Source organism: Phycodurus eques, chromosome 3 (genome assembly GCF_024500275.1).
Source record: "Phycodurus eques isolate BA_2022a chromosome 3, UOR_Pequ_1.1, whole genome shotgun sequence".
NCBI classification, from domain to species: domain Eukaryota; kingdom Metazoa; phylum Chordata; class Actinopteri; order Syngnathiformes; family Syngnathidae; genus Phycodurus; species Phycodurus eques.
The window spans coordinates 29955802-29973480 of NC_084527.1; the positions used below are offsets into that span (position 1 = coordinate 29955802).

General features: G+C 42.9%; 1 protein-coding gene across 1 annotated transcript; it reads left to right on the top strand.

Moving 5' to 3' along the window:
* Positions 1-9275: 9275 nt before the first annotated feature.
* Positions 9276-16657, top strand: npy8br (neuropeptide Y receptor Y8b). Its single transcript, XM_061671069.1, has 2 exons — positions 9276-9379; positions 14869-16657. The coding sequence occupies exon 2, from the start codon at positions 14993-14995 to the stop codon at positions 16094-16096; it is 1104 nt and encodes a 367-aa protein (XP_061527053.1). The 5' UTR covers positions 9276-9379; positions 14869-14992; the 3' UTR covers positions 16097-16657.
* The last annotated feature ends 1022 nt before the right edge of the window (positions 16658-17679 follow it).

Here is a 17679-nt window from a genome sequence, read left to right on the forward strand (position 1 = left end):
AAAAACATAAACATTCAACATGTCACGCAGGACATCATTGACAAGGTTCTGGAAAACAGCTGGGGCGTTAGTAAGCCTAAAAGGCATTACCAAATATTCATAATGTCCTGTTGGTGTGTTGAATGCTGTTTTCCATTCATCCCCCTCCCTTATCCTGACTTGATGATATGCATTTCTTAAGTCCAGTTTGGTGAAAATCTTGGCTCCCTCCAGGAACTCAAAGGCGGTGGAGATGAGAGGAAGAGGGTACCTATTTTTTACCGTGATCTCGTTGAGACCCCGGTAATCGATACAGGGTCGCAGGGTCTTGTCTTTCTTGTCCACAAAGAAAAATCCTGCTCCCGCAGGGGATGAAGAGGGGCGAATGATCCCGGCTGCCAGTGATTCCTCCACGTACTCCTTCATGGCCTTCTGCTCCGGCCCTGAAAGAGAGAACAACCTCCCTCGTGGGGGTGTGGTTCCAGGCAGCAAGTCAACAGCACAGTCATAAGGTCTGTGGGGTGGAAGGGATTTGGCCTTGGACTTGGAAAAAAATTCTTTAATATCCTGGTAACAGGTGGCCACTTGATAAATCAGGATCCCCAGATGGGGTCTGTGGATTGTCCTTAGAAACATGACCCTGAACATCACATGGCGGCTTGAAACAGTTCCGGGCGCAATTGCTGCCCCATGACATAACCTGCCCAGAGGACCAGTCAATGTGGGGTTTATGCTATTTCAACCAAGGGTTCCCTAAGATAAGGTCATGATTCATGGCGTCAAAAACATGAAAACGAATGCGTTCCGAGTGAGAATCAGGAAATGTCAATGTGAGTGTTTGGGTGCTGTGAGTGATCTTGCCCATAAAACTGCCGTGGCGTTTTATTTCAAAGGTGCATACGTCTAACGAGGATGGAGTTGAGTAAGTTTGCGTCAGAACCAGAGTCAATTAATACAGGTGTATGAATTTCTTGATCAGGAGAGCATAGGGTCACTTTAGGAAGAACCCGTGTAGGGTCTTCCTTCATGAAATTCAGACTCACCTCTCCCGTGCCCTTGCTACCGGCACCGGCAACTTTGACGTGACAGTTGCTCACGGAATGACCCAACTGACCGCAGTAGAAGCACCGCCCTTCCCTCAGCCGGCGTTGACGTTCCTCAGGGGAGAGACGGAACCTGCCCAGTTGCATGGGTTCATCCGTGGAGACGCTAGCCAGTGGGTTGAGACCGGAACCAGGAGATCTGCCTTGGTTTGGCTGGACACCGAGGCTTGTCCTCCAAGTGCGCGGTGACACAGCCCTCCGCCGATCTCCATCTAGCTCGCGATCCAAAAGCCTCTTGTCGATCTTTACGGCGAGAGCGATGAGAGTGTCCAAGTCGGTTGGCAGGTCTAGCGCGACTAAATGATCCTTGACGGCGGGGGATAGTCCTTGAAAAAAGGCATCGAGTAGCGCCCGATTATTCCAATGACTCTCAGCTGCTAGAATGCGAAACTCAATCGCGTAATCTGACACCATGCGCTTGCCTCGTTGTAAGGTGACAAGGGAGCGAGCTGCCTCACGATCTGGAGTGGAAAATTGAAACATTTGCTCCATAGTCTTTACGAAAAAAGCCCATGAATGACACGCTCCATTCAGCAGTAGCCCACGCCTCCACACGACCAGTCAGGTGGGAAATGACGAAAGCGATTTTTGCCCGCTCGGTGGGGAAGGCAGTTGCCTGCAGCTCAAAGTGGAGTTCGCACTGCGTGATGAACGGCTTAATGTTGGGTGTGGTGCCAACTGGTTCCTTCTCTTGAATAATTTTCATAAGAAGTTCAAACTGCGAGGCCACCTGTTTCATCACATTGTCCTGATGCCTTGACAGTCCCTCTAGATGAAGGTGGAGGGCAGCAATCTGCTCATCCTGCTTCCAGAGGCTTTGACCCTGCGCTTGAAGGGCTTTGCGCACCGGGTCTGAGTCTGCTGGGTCCATGTTATGGCCAGTTCGTTCTGTCATGAACGGAACAGAGTATAGGACCCAAAAATGCACGACTCCAAAACAAATGGACAGTTTCCAAAAAGAGAGGTTTAATAGACGGGCATAGGTCGGTACACAGGCAGGTAATACAAGAAAGGCAACAGTATCCAAAAACATGAGGCAAAGAGGCAAGGTCGATAATCGGAACAGGGTCAAGTCTTACTGTGAGTCTGTGACGTGGAAACAAGGAATGCTGGAACGCGACGACAAGGTACAACGAACTGGCAATGAGAGGGAATGAGACACGAGGTTAAATACAAGTGGTAATTAGGGTGAAAGAGGCACAGGTGGTGAAGATGCTCACAGGAGCAGGTGTGTGTGAAACAGGGGGGAGGACAAAACCCGGAACACACACATGACAGTCGTGGCCCGGGTTAATAACGGCGCCGGTGGAAATTCAACTACTTTGGGTCGAAGTCGAAGGACAGGTGGAAAGCGGGTTCATAGGCAGAAAGAGAAGAGGAAAGCACAGAGTCTTGAATTGAATGTGGGGACTTTGAATGTTGGTCTATGACCAATGTCTATGACAGGAAAATCTCAGGAGTTGGTTGACATTAGGAGATTAGGAGAAAGGTTAATATAGTGTGTGTCCAGGAGAGCCAGGGGAAATGCAGTAAGGCTAGAAGTTTAGGGGGTGGGGGGGGGTTAAAATTATTTTCCCATCGAGTAGATGGGAAAAGAAATGGAGAAGGGGTTATTTTAAAAGAAAATTTAGCTAAGAATGTCTTGAAGGTGAAAAGTGTATCAGATCGAGTGATGAGCCTGAAACTTTAATTTGAGGGTGTTATATATAATGTGATTTATGGCTATGCCCCACAGGTAGGATGTGACCTAGCGGTGAAAGAGAAATTCTGGAAGGAGCTAAACGAAGTAGTTCTGAGCATCCCAGACAAAGAGCGAGTCGTGATTGGTGCAGATTGTGATGGACATGTTGGTGAAGGAAATAGGGGTGATGAAGAAGTGATGGGTAAGTACGGCATCCAGGAAAGGAACTTGGAGGGACAGATGGTGGTAGACTTTGCAACAAGGATGCAAATGGCTGTAGTGAACACTTTTTTCCAGAAGAGGTAGGAGCATACGGTGACCTACAAGAGTGTAGGTAAAAGCACGCAGGTGGATGACATATTGTGCAGACGATGTAATCTGAAGGAGGTTACTGACTGTAAACTAGTTGTAGGCGAGAGTGTGGCTAGACAGCATAGGATGGTGTTGTGTAAGATGGCTCTGGTGGTGGGGAGGAAGATTAAGACAAAGGCAGAGCAGAGAACAATGTGGTGGAAGCTGAGAAAGGAAGAGCGATTTGCGGCTTTTCGGGAAGAGGTGATACAGGCTCTCGGTGGACAGGAAGAGCTTCAAGAAGACTGGAGCACTACAGCCAAGGTGGTCAGAGAGGCAGGCAGGAGAGTACTTGGTGTATCTTCTGGCAGGAAAGGAGAGAAGGAGACTTGGTGGTAGAACCTCACAGTACAGGAAATCATACAAGGAAGGAGGTTAGCTAAGAAGAAGTGGGACACTGAGAGGCCATAGAAGAGGAGAAAGGAATAAATTGAGATGCGATGTAGGGCAGAGGTACAGGTGGCAAAGGCCAACCAGGAGGCATGTGATGACATGTATGCCAGGTTGGACACTAAAGGAGAAAATGATCTATACAGGTTGGCCAGACAGAGGGATATAGATTGGAAGGATGTGCAGATGGAAAGAATACTTTGAGGAGTTGATGAATGAGGAAAATGAGAGAGAAGGAAGAGGCAAGTGTGGTGGACCAGGAAGTGGCAATGATTAGTAAGGGAGAAGTTAGAAAGGCATTAAGAGGATGAAAAATGGAAAGGCAGTTGGTCCTGATGACATTCATGTGGCAGTATGGAAGCATCTAGGAGAGGTGGCTATGGAGTTTTTGAGCAGCTTGTTTAACAGAATTCTAGCGGGTGAGAAGATGCCTGAGGAATGGAAGAATCGTGTGCTGGTGCCCATTTTTAGGAACAAGGGTGATGTGCAGAGGCTCTAGAAACTATAGAGAATGAAAGTTTATTAGCCACACAATGAAGTTATGGGAAAGAGTAGTGGAGGCTAGACTCAGGACAGAAGTGAGTATTTGCGAGCAAGAGTATGGTTTCATGCCTAGAAAGAGTAACAGAGTCTCTGCTAGGATGCATTATTTGCCTTGAAGATGTTGATGGAAAAGTACTGAGAAGGTCAGATGGAGCTACATTGTGGAGCCCCTTCCTGTTTGCAATTGTGATGGATAAGCTGACAGATGAGGTTAGACTGGAAACACCATGGACCATGATGTTTGCAGATGACATTATGATCTGGAGTGTAAGAAGGGAGCAGGTGGAGGAACAATTAGAAAGATGGAGGCATGCACTGGAAAGCAGATGAAGATTAGCCGAAGTAAGACAGAATATATGTGCATGAATGAGACGGGTGGTGGGGGAAGAGTGAGGCTACAGGGAGACGAGTAATATTCTGATAATCATAATCTTCAACTTGATTCTTATTACATTCAAACTTTTTTTCTGAAAACATGATTTTTTTTACCACAGCATTATGACTTTTTTCCTGAGCAACATTTTAATTCCTATGGAATTTAGGGGTACACATGATACTTTCCAATAAGGGGTCCCTGGACCCAAAATGTTTGAGAACCCCTGATCTACACTACGTGCATTATTATATATATATAGTCATTTCATATATTATAGTTTTATACTAATCTTTGTAGTGCAAGTGCCACAAGAAACTTTTCAAAGTGCACTCGCAAGGGGATAAACTATTTGTTTAGGTTTAAAAAAAATATATATATATATTTTCACCACTAGGTTCACACTGCAGCATCAGGGTGAGATGTGTGTCAGACGTGACCTATGCTGCTCACGGGGGTTGTTTGTCATCAGCGAGGACCTGCAGCATTTTGGCATTTGTTCTTGGCCGAGGTTATTTAAAGCCTCCGGGGATGTAAACGACTGTGTTGCGGTGATGGTGTCAAGGATCACTTCAACTTGCCTCATGAAAAGGGCTGTAATAAGGCGCCCAAGATTTTCCTCCACTCAATCAGGTGCTGCATGCTCGTGCACTATATATCATAGCTTGAGAGGTGCTCAGAGAAATATTGAGCCTCAAAATCAATGTGATCGTATTTTTCTCTTTATTTCTTAATTGATTTGAACTCAATTGAAAGAATGGATTATGCACCACTTAAACACCAAGAATTGCCCGTTTTAAGAAATACTGCACCTATGCTATTTTGTGACCCTTTTTGGTAAATAACAAGCCACAACATTATGACCACATGTACAATGTAATCATATCAAATAAAAGAGCTGTAGCAAATATTCTGCCTTTACTAAGGTTATGTTACATTTTTATATGTCAGAGAAGTATTAATTTAACAATACTGTATGTTAATTGTGGTGACTGTAGTTTGCAGGGGTGTAAAGCTATTGGTATGATACTGAGAGCTATTCTAAGTAATTTTGAATCATGTAACTAATTAGATAAGATAAGCAGTACAGTTCTAGATCATAAACAACATATTTTACATTTATACGTCTCCGAAAGTGTCAATAAAAACAACATCATTATCTCATCAGAATATTAGATACTAATATATTGTGCTAAATGTGATCATGATGTTGGGTCAGGTAAATAAACTGTTGATTTTCCACTTTTGTGTTTCAATTACAAATGCCTGACTTATTAGGGAGTGTTTAATATCTAAATAAGTTTAAGATGAAGAAAATGGATGCGACACATGATCCAATGTCAAAAAAAAATAAATTAGTAAATGCTCACTTTAGTACACGCTATACACCTGACACCGACCAAAACAAGGACATTGTCTGACATTTTAGTACGCAACAAATGGTGTATATATCCTAGCATTAGTCTATTTACTCTACTAATCAAGTCTTTCGAGATGTAGAAACAAAAAAGTGTTATGGCTTTAAAACATACACAGGCTGAAGTGAGACATTTGCTCTTGTTTTAGACTCAACACTTGCCCACTACTCAGTCTCACAAGCCTGCTCAAGCAATCTTGTTATTTTTCTCCTTTTCCAGTATATGTGCTTTGTCACTTCATCCAAACACAGTGATTCAGGTCCCCACATCTAATGATAAAGTAAATTTAATGCAAATGTATCAAAATGTCAAATCCTTTCTAAAATGTTGCCAGCCATTTTTTTATATTGAGACATAGTCTCCTAACACTTTCCCTGAATGTGTAAAAACATTCTGACTTATTCCATCCATCCATTTTCCATCCATTGGGAATCACTGCTGTATAGCCTTGCTGACATTTTACACTTATGATTCATGCAATAATGTGATAACACCTTTGCCATCTGCAACCTCACAGCTAGATGCAGCTGAATGCACACTGCTCCATTAAAACACAGCTCCAAATTTAAGGGTGAAGTCATACAAAGACTATAATGACCACTTTATGGGTTTGAAAATTGTACAAAAAGACAAATCAACAACTTTCACCTAAAATACAGTACTAATAAACAAAGATGTGTTGCACTGGAGCAGGCAAGTCATGCTCAAGCGGTGTTTCCTTGAATTAGACGGTCTGTGACACATTCAACCTTGAAAAAAATGTTGCCATTGTGTAAATGCTGCCTCTTGTAACGTAAGTCTCCCTTGGAATCCAAATATGGTCGTTTGTCTCATCCATACTATACTATGTTTAAATAAGCGTCGGTCGACGGGGAGGCTTCTGAACAGTTGAGTGAAATAAATTAAGGAAGTGCATCAACGAGCAGTCAAATAAATATTATTAATCTTTTACTTATCACACTGTAAATATTTAGTGCATGTTATCCGTTCCTGTTCTACATGGTCTCGCTGTGACATGTTTGTTTTAGAGACCATAAGAAACATTCCTCCTACTCAGATGACAAAAGCTTATCTGACTTCTCTTTGGAAGCTTGAAGAACTTTGAGCCCATCAACCTGCCACATAACGCTCGCAACAAACTTTGTTGCAAAACAATTTCGTGTCACCCTAAACATAAGGCTCTAAGGAGGAAATGCTTTCTCCTTCAATCAAGACAGGAGCGGGGGGGAAAAAACTAAAAGTGAGTGACAGTCGAGTGATGGCGGGAAGCAAGGAGTAGACATCCTTAAGATGGCGCAAAGTTGCTCATTAGGGGGATATTATTTTCCTGCTGTTCTCCCTAAAGTCTGACATTGATTCTCGAGTGACTTATCACCCATGTCTCTGTGTCAAGTGAGCACCTACAGAGCTGGTGGTGGATGATGCAGAGTGGCTTCATTGCTCTGCCTTGCCGACAAACAGCTATTACACGGCTCGCCAACAGCCTCCACTTGAGACTGCCATGCATGGGGACAACGCGAAGAAGCAGTTAACAATCTGTTGCACAAGTAAGAGGCATGGAAATAAAAGGAGGTTGGAAATAGAATGAGGTGTTACAGTCAGTGGAAGCTGGACACAGATTGTAATCGTGATGATTTTCAGATGGGGAACACGACGCAATAGCGCGGGCTGCACATGGAAAGATGTCATTTTGCCACTTAACCTGCTGGAGGCTAATCGGCAGACATTTTGGACATAATGACAAATGACAGGCAAACATCTGTTTGGCATCTCAGAATGAAGGAACAGTGATCCTTAATCTAATATGCACCACAAAGCATTCCAAGCAAGGAAATACAGTATTTTAGCAGTGGCGACTCATGCATTAAGGGCAGGGGACTAATGGCTGACTCAATGGTGCTATCATCATCTTTCCTATATACATTTTATATTTAAGTTATAGGTATCGCAGTTCGAAATCCAGGATTTGAATAAGTATTTCAGGTTAATTGATGACTCTCGGCTGCCCAATGGGTATGAATATGAGTGAAGAGTGTTTCTGTCTCAGCTGGTGACCAAGTCACTCTTGCCTGAAGTCAGCAGGGATAGGCTCCAGCTCACTCCATGACCCTGATGAGGAAAGCACTTTTGTTTTTGGTTTTTTTGTAATTTCCTTGGCGTACACCTGTCTGACGTTTTGCTCCTTTGGACCCTGTGTGCATCGTTTATTATGGTTATTTAAATAGTCTAGTAGGCTCCAGCTCACCACTGGCCCTAATGACGACATGCAGTATAGAAAATGGATGGATGGATGATGGATCTTTTTTTTTTAAAAGCACCCTTCAGATCACTCAAGGCCACTGCAACCAAAACAAAAACATTATAATAGATACACATTTGCAGGACATAATGAATTGAAACAGTATCCGTACTGTTTCAAGATAGATAGGGAAGGATGAGGCCTAAAACGAAGCTTCAGTAAACACCAGAGGAAACGGGATGGCTGGAATGTGGATTTGTTTTTATTTAAATGGAATAAAATGAGTAAAGATATGATTTCAAGCATCCCAGGGGTGTATGTGAGATTCCAATAGAATTAAGTCTGTCAGTACGATAAGAGATTGCGTGAAAGACTGCCTTCAAATTGAGGTGGATGAAGATGGTTAGTTGTCCAGAGTCACCTGTCAAGAGGAAGAGGTCTGCATTAAGCTGCATAAATACTGCATAAATACAGAAGACAGAAAAGTGTATATGTACAGTATACTACGTACTTGATGACTCTCTTAATTTGAAATCACATGATCGAAAGACTTCCAGGAGAATATTCCAAAATGAAAATTGAAAGCGCAGGGAACTAGCCTCTGGAATAGCCCCACAATTTGCCTGTGTCAGCTCTTGACAGAGAAGCCGCTAGCCTAATGAGGTTCGATTGCTACAGAAAATTGAGGGATAGATGGTTGATTCTGGACCACTTTTACTTTACAATAAATTGTCATTTTCCCTGGTGTGTATCGCCCATTTAGGTGCTCGCACTCCATCTTGACATAAATGAAACCATGCACAGTACGGTATAGTTACATAGACAGTAATGCACGACCTACGACAATATCATCTCTGTGTAAGAATGTTTATTTTATTTTATTTTTTTTACAGTGCATTTTCACTGGAAGAATAGTGATGTGACGATCTTAGATGTCCATTTCTTCAAATTGGTGAAGCAGACCGTGTGTGCACATTTCTAATCATTCAATGTCCCCTCTGGGCCTTGTGTGTGTGTATGTGTGTGTGTATAATCGCGCATGTGTGCGTGTGGGGGCGCGCGGCTGTGCGTGCGTGAGCGTGCGCCACGGAGGAATTGATTATGTAACATGTTCTCAATCACATCGTCTGAGTGCGAGGATGCGAGTGAGGTCGCTTTAAGGAATATCTGTGCTGCCATCGGTCCCGAACAGCAGGACGCCGACTCCCTCCCACCACTAACTCTCTGTCACTCTCTGCCATCGTGGCTCACCTGGCGCAAAAGCAAATGCGACTCCAAGTCAACACGAGAGGCTCCATCTCGGTAAGAAAGAGCTCAATTCTGACGAACTGATCCATAACTGATATTTATACAAACGGCGCAAATCCATCTTTAACTCTTCTCTTTATGAAAACTGTTTTTCAATGAACAAGCTCGGATTGGGTCCACATTCTGCATTTTTGCGAAATTTGAGCCCTGCAGCCGCTGTTAATGTTTCAGTTCAAATATTTACTTGAAAGACTATTTCAAGCGGAATGCAGTTTTTTCCCCCTCAGTGTTTGCCCTAGTACCGTACTTTGTGTGATGCTTTGAGCAAAGTGGCGTGCTTATATTGTGCCGGGTGTTCCCCGTACGGGAGATCCGTAAACGTACTTGTGCAGGGGCAGCCGAACAAGTCTCCTCCACCTGTCTGAGATAATATACCTTGCACACACAAACAGCAAAAAACAAAAAACAAAAAAAACAAAAAAACAAATTGAGGCTCGAGCTGCAGACACACCACAGGAGGGATGGTGGGCAGGACATGCGCCCGCAGATTGCCACTTTCACACTTTTTCATCCTGTCATGTTTCTCTTCCTGCCACTGCTGTCTCCCATTTGTGCATGAGCAAGTCCAGACCGGTGCCTGTTGTTGCGTGTGGGTGCCATGACTGCATGTGATGGATGTCCTTTAAAGTTTTCTCTTGAATTTAAAAAAAAAAAAAACAACAACAACAACAACACATGCAGTATATACCACTTCAATAACTGTTTTTTGGCTTGGTGTCTTTATAGATCATCAAAATAACTATATCTGTATAATTTGCATATTTAGTCTTTAATCTGGATATTTTATCTTCTCTAGATGAGCTCAATAGATCAATAAATCGACAGACAGAAAAATTCTTGTGACTCATAGGGCTCTCTTTTCATGAACGGCATAAATCCGGCTCGGCGGATGACACAACTGCGCGTCAGAGATGGGTTAGACCGGTGTTGGTAATTTCGTAGACAAGCGTAGGCTGACAAAGCGGAGTGTTTACAGCAATCAATCAAAGTGTCTCCTCTCATTCCCTTTAAATACGGAGCAAATGACGGAGACATCTCTGTGCGGAAGAGGACGACGTGTGATTGCCGCGATCCATCTGTGAGTGCCAACAGACAACGTGAGCGAGGGATACAGAATGAACTGACGATAACCGCTGGCGACTTAAATATGTCCACGGACCTCTGTATCTATCTGCCCATGCCCCAATCTAATATCTATCTATCTATCTATCTATCTATCTATCTATCTATCTATCTATCTATCTATCTATCTATCTATCTATCTATCTATCTATCTATCTATCTATCTATCTATCTATCTATACAGTGCCACCATAAAGTATTCACGCCCCTTCACATTTTCCACATTTTGCTTTCTTACAGACTTATTCTAAAGTTGATTTGAGTATAGTTTTCTTTAAAAAAAAAAAAGAAATAAATACAATAAAATCAACATAAAATATCCCATAATGACAAAGTAAAAACATATTTTCAGACATTTGTGTAAATATAATAACAATATGTAAACATTTAAACATAATAGGTACACAAGTGTTCACACCCTTTGCTATGAAACTTAAGCTCAGGTGCATCTGCTTTCCAATGATCATTCTTGAGATAATTCTTCAACTTGAATGGAGTCCACCTGTGGTAAAAACATTTGATTGAACATCATTTGGAATGGCACACACCTGTCTATATAAGGTCTCATAGTTGGCAGTGCATATCAGAGCAGAAACCAAGCAATGACGTCCAAGGAATTGTGACCGGATTGTGTCAAGGCACAAATTTGAGGAATGATACAAAAGAATTTCAGCAGCATTGAAGGTCCTGAAAAGCACCGTGGTCCCCATTATTCAGAAATGGAAGAAGTTTGGAACCGCCGGGACCCAACTAAGCTGAGTAACCGGGGAAGAAGGGCCTTGGTCAGAGAGGTGAACAAAGAACACTATGGTCACTATTGTGGAGCTCCAAGCACATGCCAGCCCGCTTGGAGTTTGCCAAAAGGCACCTTAAGGATTCTCAAACCGGCAGAAAAAAATTCTCTGGTGTGATGAAACCAAAACAGAACATTTTGGCCCGAATTGCAAGCATCATATCTGGAGAAGAAGAGGCACTGCTCATCACCTTGCTAATACCATCTCTACTGTGAAGCATGATGGTGGCAGCATCATGCTGTGGGGCTGTTTTTCCACCACAGGAACTGGGCGACTAGTCCATATCGAGGGTAAGATGACAGCTGCCAAATATAGAGAAATCTTTCACGAGGACTGGCTCCAGAGTGCTATGGAACTCAGACTAGGGTGTCGAATCACCTTCCAACACGACAGTGACCCAAAGCACACAGCCAAGATAACAAAGGAGTGGCTTCAGGGGCATGCCTGTGAATGTCGAGTGGTCCAGCCAAAGCCCGGACTTGAATCCAATCGAACATCTCTGGAAAGACCTAAAAATGGCTGTCCACCGACGCTGCCCATCCAACCTCAATGACCTTGAGAGGCTCTGCAGAGAAGAATGGGAGAAAATGCCCCAAAACATTTGTGCCATGCTCGTAGAGACATACCCAAGAAGACTTGAGGCTGTGATTGCTGCAAAGGTGTGTCAACAAAATATTAAGTCAACGGTGTAAGTAATTATGTACCTATTATGTTTAAATGTTTACGTTTTCAATAAATTTGCATAACTGTCTGAAAACATGTTTTTACTTTGTCAAATGGCATATTTTATGTAGATTATGTTTTTTTAAAAAAAATAAAAACTATACTCAAATCAGCTTTAGAATAAGTCTATAACAGCAAAATGTGGAAAAAGTGAAGGGGTGTGAATAGTTCCTGGTGACACTGTGTGTGTGTGTGTGTGTGTGTGTGTGTGCCAACTTGGCAATATATATATATATATATATATATATATATATCCATCCATTTTCTGAGCCGCTTCTCCTCACAAGGGTCGCGGGCGTGCTGGAGCCTATCCCAGTTATCATCGGGCAGGAGGCGGGGTACACCCTGAACTGATTGCCAGCCAATCGCAGGGCACATACAAACAAACAACCATTCGCACTCACATTCTAAACTACGGGCAATTTAGAGTTGTCAATTAACCTAGCATGCATGTTTTTGGGATGTGGGATGAAACCGGAGTGCACGGAGAAAACTCACGCAGGCACGGGGAGAACATGCAAACTCCACACAGGCGGGGTCGGGGATTGAACCCTGGCCCTCAGAACTGTGAGGCAGACGCTCTAACCAGTCGTTCACCGTGCCGGACATATTCAAGTCACCAGCGGTTATCACCAGCTCATTCTGTATTTAATAAGGGTGCCCGCTTACATTGTCTGTTGCCACATCGGTCAAGAGCAGCGACAATACTCCACTCATGCATGGATCGCTGCGATTAGGCATTGTCCTCTTCCCCACAGAGATGTCTCTGTTGAGACTGTCAGTGGCACCACATTTAAAGGGAATGAGAGGAGCTGCTTTGAGTGGACAGCTGTAAACACTCCCACAGTGGTGCAGCCTGCCCGCTGTCAGGTCGACGGGATTACCAACACCGGCCAGCACACTGTTGCGCCATCCGCTGTGCTGGATTTACGCCGGTCAAGAGAAGGTACAAATATTCATATTCGAGACTCAGTCAGCAAATTATACAGATTATACAGACATGTATTCATTACGATGTCTTTTTATATACGTACAGAAAATTTCCTTTTAAAACAAACTTTTAGTCAAGGTAAAGCGCATGAAACAGTTTATCCAAACACTTTATTTAGTAACTAATAGCATCTAATTAGCTGCATAATCTGTAGTCTAATATATTTTTCATTCAATACAATAAGTAGGTTTTTGTCAAGTTGAGCTTTTCTGTTGGTTTAAATATTGCAAAAGTTGAAACAGCTTTGTTTTGGGCTCCAAGTCCAGATCATTGCCCTTGATTTCTTTGTAATCACCACAGACCAAACAGCACCATAATAGGACATAACAGAGATAGCCACAAGCAATTTATGTCCCACTTGTCATCAGGTATCAGCGTTAAGGGCTCTTTAAATAAAAGGTTATAAATATGTTATCTCAGGTCAGTTTCATTCTGTTAGCATAGCTGTTGCAAGCCACGCTTTTTGCAGAACTGAGCTGTGGACAAAACAGACTAAGTCAACCTTGAAATGAATGTACACACACACACACAGACACACACGTGCACACTCACTGTTTTGTTCTGTTTTGATTGTGCAATGGACCTTTCTCTGAGCAGCCATTTTGGCAAACATGCACGTTAATGACATTAGGGCTTTGTTCTTATTTGCAGATTCCTAATTAACATGATTAGGGATAGCTTTATTTACCTCCCCCATTCATGGTGAAAGAGCTGTGATCAACAAAGATGTAGGAATGGCTTTGCAGCTCTGCCCCTTATATGTCTGCATATGGCAAAACGATTAAAAGGATCGACTCATGAGTGATGAGGAAAATGACAAAAGTTCATCATATCCAATGCCCGTTTTGAAGGCCTGTTCCTTCAAAGATGGAAATTGAGCACATTCTCCTCCTCAAGAATACTGAAGTTGTGAGACAGATTGATTGTCTCAGAGCCAGTCATTACCTCCATCATTATGGTGGAAATCACAAGCTATTTTAGAAACGCTATAAAGTCTTGATCTGCACAGTTCAATGTGCTACCGCCAGGCAGGATAGTGATGAAGACAAATCTGCTGCATGAGTGACATTCCGCATATATGCAAATGAAACAAGCTATTCTGAAACTGTCATTCTCAGCAGGGTGAGTGATATTTCCATATCTCAACAGTGTCAAAAAAAAAAAAAAAAAAAAAAGGTATTTCTGGGAGTAAAACAGTCATTTCATCCTTCCATTTTCCGTACCACTTATCCTCACTAGGGTTGCGGGTGTGTTGGCGCCCATCTCTGGGCGAGTGGCGGGGTACATCCTAAACTAGTGCCAGCCAACTGCTACCATGCATGTTTTGGGAATGCGGGACGAAACCAGAGTGCCGGGAGAAAACCCACACAGGTACAGGGCGAAATGCAAACTCCACACAGGACAGCCGGATTTGAACCCGGGACCTCAGAACAGTGAGGCAGAAGTGCTAACCAGTTATCACCATGCCGCCTAAAACAGTAATTGAAGTTGGAAAAACTATAAAATACCAAAATATAAGTTATTAACATCCATGGCAACAATGTTAGCTAGCACAACAAAGCAAACAATTTGCTGAGTTGTTTTGACTTATACAGTCTCTTTAAGTTGGAGTTCAAAACAAGGGACAACAGTTCTATGAAGTCTTGTTTCTTCGTGAAATGCGGGAAAGCCAACTTTCACAAAAGCAAAACTTAAAACATTTTGTTGAATTGTCCAACTTGAAATTTTATTTGAAAGTTTGTTGCTTTGAAATTTTGAGTTCATTTTTTTGTTGTTGTTTTTTTTTTTTTTTTACAGTGATGAGAAGTTTCCCTTTTCATGATGAGAACTTTTCTTTTTTTTCACCCCGGCAGAAAATGAAGACTACTGCACAGAGAACAACAATGAAACTCTCGAAAGATTGCCAACATCATTCGTAAAATAATTACAAAATAGTTGACCCAACAACCCCTGTGCATTTCAAGTGAGCCCAACATAATGGAGCAACAGCCCAACAGCAACTACAATCAAGCCTCGTGGAAAGAGATTCCGTGGAATTTCACGGAGGATTGCTCGCTCTCGTTGAGCGGCACCACCTTCCTCATTATAGCGTACAGCGCTGTTCTGGCGGTGGGTCTCGTCGGGAACTCGTGCCTGGTGTTTGTTATCATCAGGCACAAGGAGATGCGCAATGTCACCAACATCCTCATCGCCAATCTGTCCGTCTCCGACATCCTGATGTGCGTCGTGTGCCTGCCGGTCACTATCATCTACACGCTGATGGACCGCTGGATCCTCGGAGAGACTCTGTGCAAGCTCACACCCTTCATCCAGTGTATATCAGTCACTGTGTCCATCTTCTCCCTAGTCCTCATCGCCATGGAGCGCTACCAGCTCATTGTCCACCCCACTGGATGGAAGCCGATGGCAAGGCAGTCCTACTTAGCGGTGGCTCTCACCTGGATCACAGGCTGTTTAATCTCTGTGCCTTTCGTCAAGTACAGCATCCTTACATTGCCCTTGCAGAACCTCACCGTCCCCTTCCCGATCAACGACCAACTTGTTTGTATGGAGCGCTGGCCGTCGGTTCGAGCACGCCAGGCGTACACCACCTCTTTGCTCATCTTCCAGTACTTCCTCCCCCTTTCCCTCATCATGCTATGCTATCTGCACATCTATCTGCGGCTGCGGAGGAGGAAGGACATGGTGGAACGTGGCAGAAACACTACGCAAAAGAATAAAAAAGGCGCCACAAGGATCAACGTCTTATTAACCGCCATAGTGGTGGCCTTCGCTCTCTCCTGGCTCCCTCTCAACATCTTCAACACAGTGTTTGACTGGAACCACGAGAACATCCCATCCTGTGGCCACGACATCATCTTCTCCTTCTGCCACCTCATCGCTATGGCCTCCACGTGTATCAACCCAGTCATCTACGGGTTCCTCAACAACAACTTCCAGAAGCAGCTCAAGTCCACCCTGTTGCACTGTCGCTGCTGGGGTGTTGCAGAGAGGTATGAGAGTGTGCCGCTCTCCACTGTTAGCACAGAGGTTACCAAGGGGTCAGTCCTCAGCAATGGTTCCAACAGCATCAATATTTAAAGCGAAGCCTTTTGGTGAAAAACAAAGCAACTAGACCGGCTCCCTCCTCAGCTCCCTTTGCTTTATTCTTTTGAGGCGATTTTTCTTCTTCTTTTCACTGCAAAAGCATGGTTGACATTTGCAGAGAATGTGACCATAACTGTCCAGAGGGAAGTAAAGTCACCTCCCCGGCATGACTGGTGCCCTCTAATTGTTATGGTTCCAGCCTAAAAGGAAGTGACAAAATGACAGGACAAAGGTTGAAGATGCTTTAAGTAATAAAGGATGACTGCAAGACACACTTCACATAAAACTTTGTGCATCTGCACTCTGTACAGTGCTGTGGGACCATAAGATATTTATTAGAAGCATCTAGAAAAAAAGGATACACCTTAGACAGTATCTTTTCATGCTGAACTCATTGTATTTAAATATTTGCAGCTTGCTTTGCAAACTGTAATTCGGTGTAATGGAAACTTCAAACGAAGTGACAAGGACAAGGTGGGTGTATTGCAAATGCTGACAGTATTGATGACTATGAAATAGAGTGTGACGCGGGATGTGTTAATGATTATTGACGGAGTAGCCTATTACACAGTTGGAGTGGGGGACGGGGGGGGGGGGGGGGGGATATTATGATGTGGTTCTGGGCGTTTATGTGCATTATCTTAATGTGTTTCTTATTACCTAAACTCACAAACAATGTAATAAACCTCGTGAGCAGACACATTCCATGTTGTCCACCAGGGTGTTTGCATCAATATATCGTATGCAAGTGGGGTTAGGATTGCTAATACACTGTGCCATGCAACAATATATCAAGTGCTGTAAAAAAATTAAAAAGTCAAATGGGCAGTTCAGGCCAAAGTATAATTTCTAAAATGTATATAACCCTACTTTTATGAATGTATGGCCTATAAAATATGTGACCGTTCCAGTTTATTGTGTAGTTGGCAATAAAAAGCTTTATGTAGCATAGCAGGAAACATGTTACTTTTTGTTTGTGAATTCAATTAAAACATTTATCGTTATCTCGAGTGATGTATTAATTTATACATTCAAAATATCATAACATTAATATGCAGGCTTGGGGAGTAACGAAATACGTACATGTAACGGGATTATGTATTCAGTATAAAAAAAAGTAAAATTAAAAAAAAAGAGTTTACTGTATTCCATTACAGTTACAGAAAAAAGAATGTCATCAGATTACATTTATTAAAAATTAGGATTATTTTGCAGGATTACAATTTTAATGCTGGGAGAAGATGGTTGGTGATTTTGAGCCCCAACCTTTTCCAGTGTTAGCAGCACATTATTCTGTCATAAAGTGGGAAGCCTGTGTGTGCGCGTGTGTGTGTGTGTGTGTGTGTGTGTGTGTGTGTGTGAGATGGAGATGGGGGTGATTCGAGTCAAATGACTTGCTTTGAGTCGAATCGAGTTGCCAGTTTTATGACTTGCGAACTTGCTTGGCAAATACCTCAGAAAGACTTTACTTTTGACTTGAACTATGTCATCTCGTTTAGAGTTGGAGATCTGCATTTAATTAAGACCGTTTGTATTTTTTTTATTTTTTATTTTTTTTAAATTAGAAACGTTTTGGG

Excerpts from the sequence above, each read along its gene's own strand:
- npy8br (XM_061671069.1), top strand. The coding sequence starts at position 14,993 with ATGGAGCAACAGCCCAACAGCAACTACAATCAAGCCTCGTGGAAAGAG.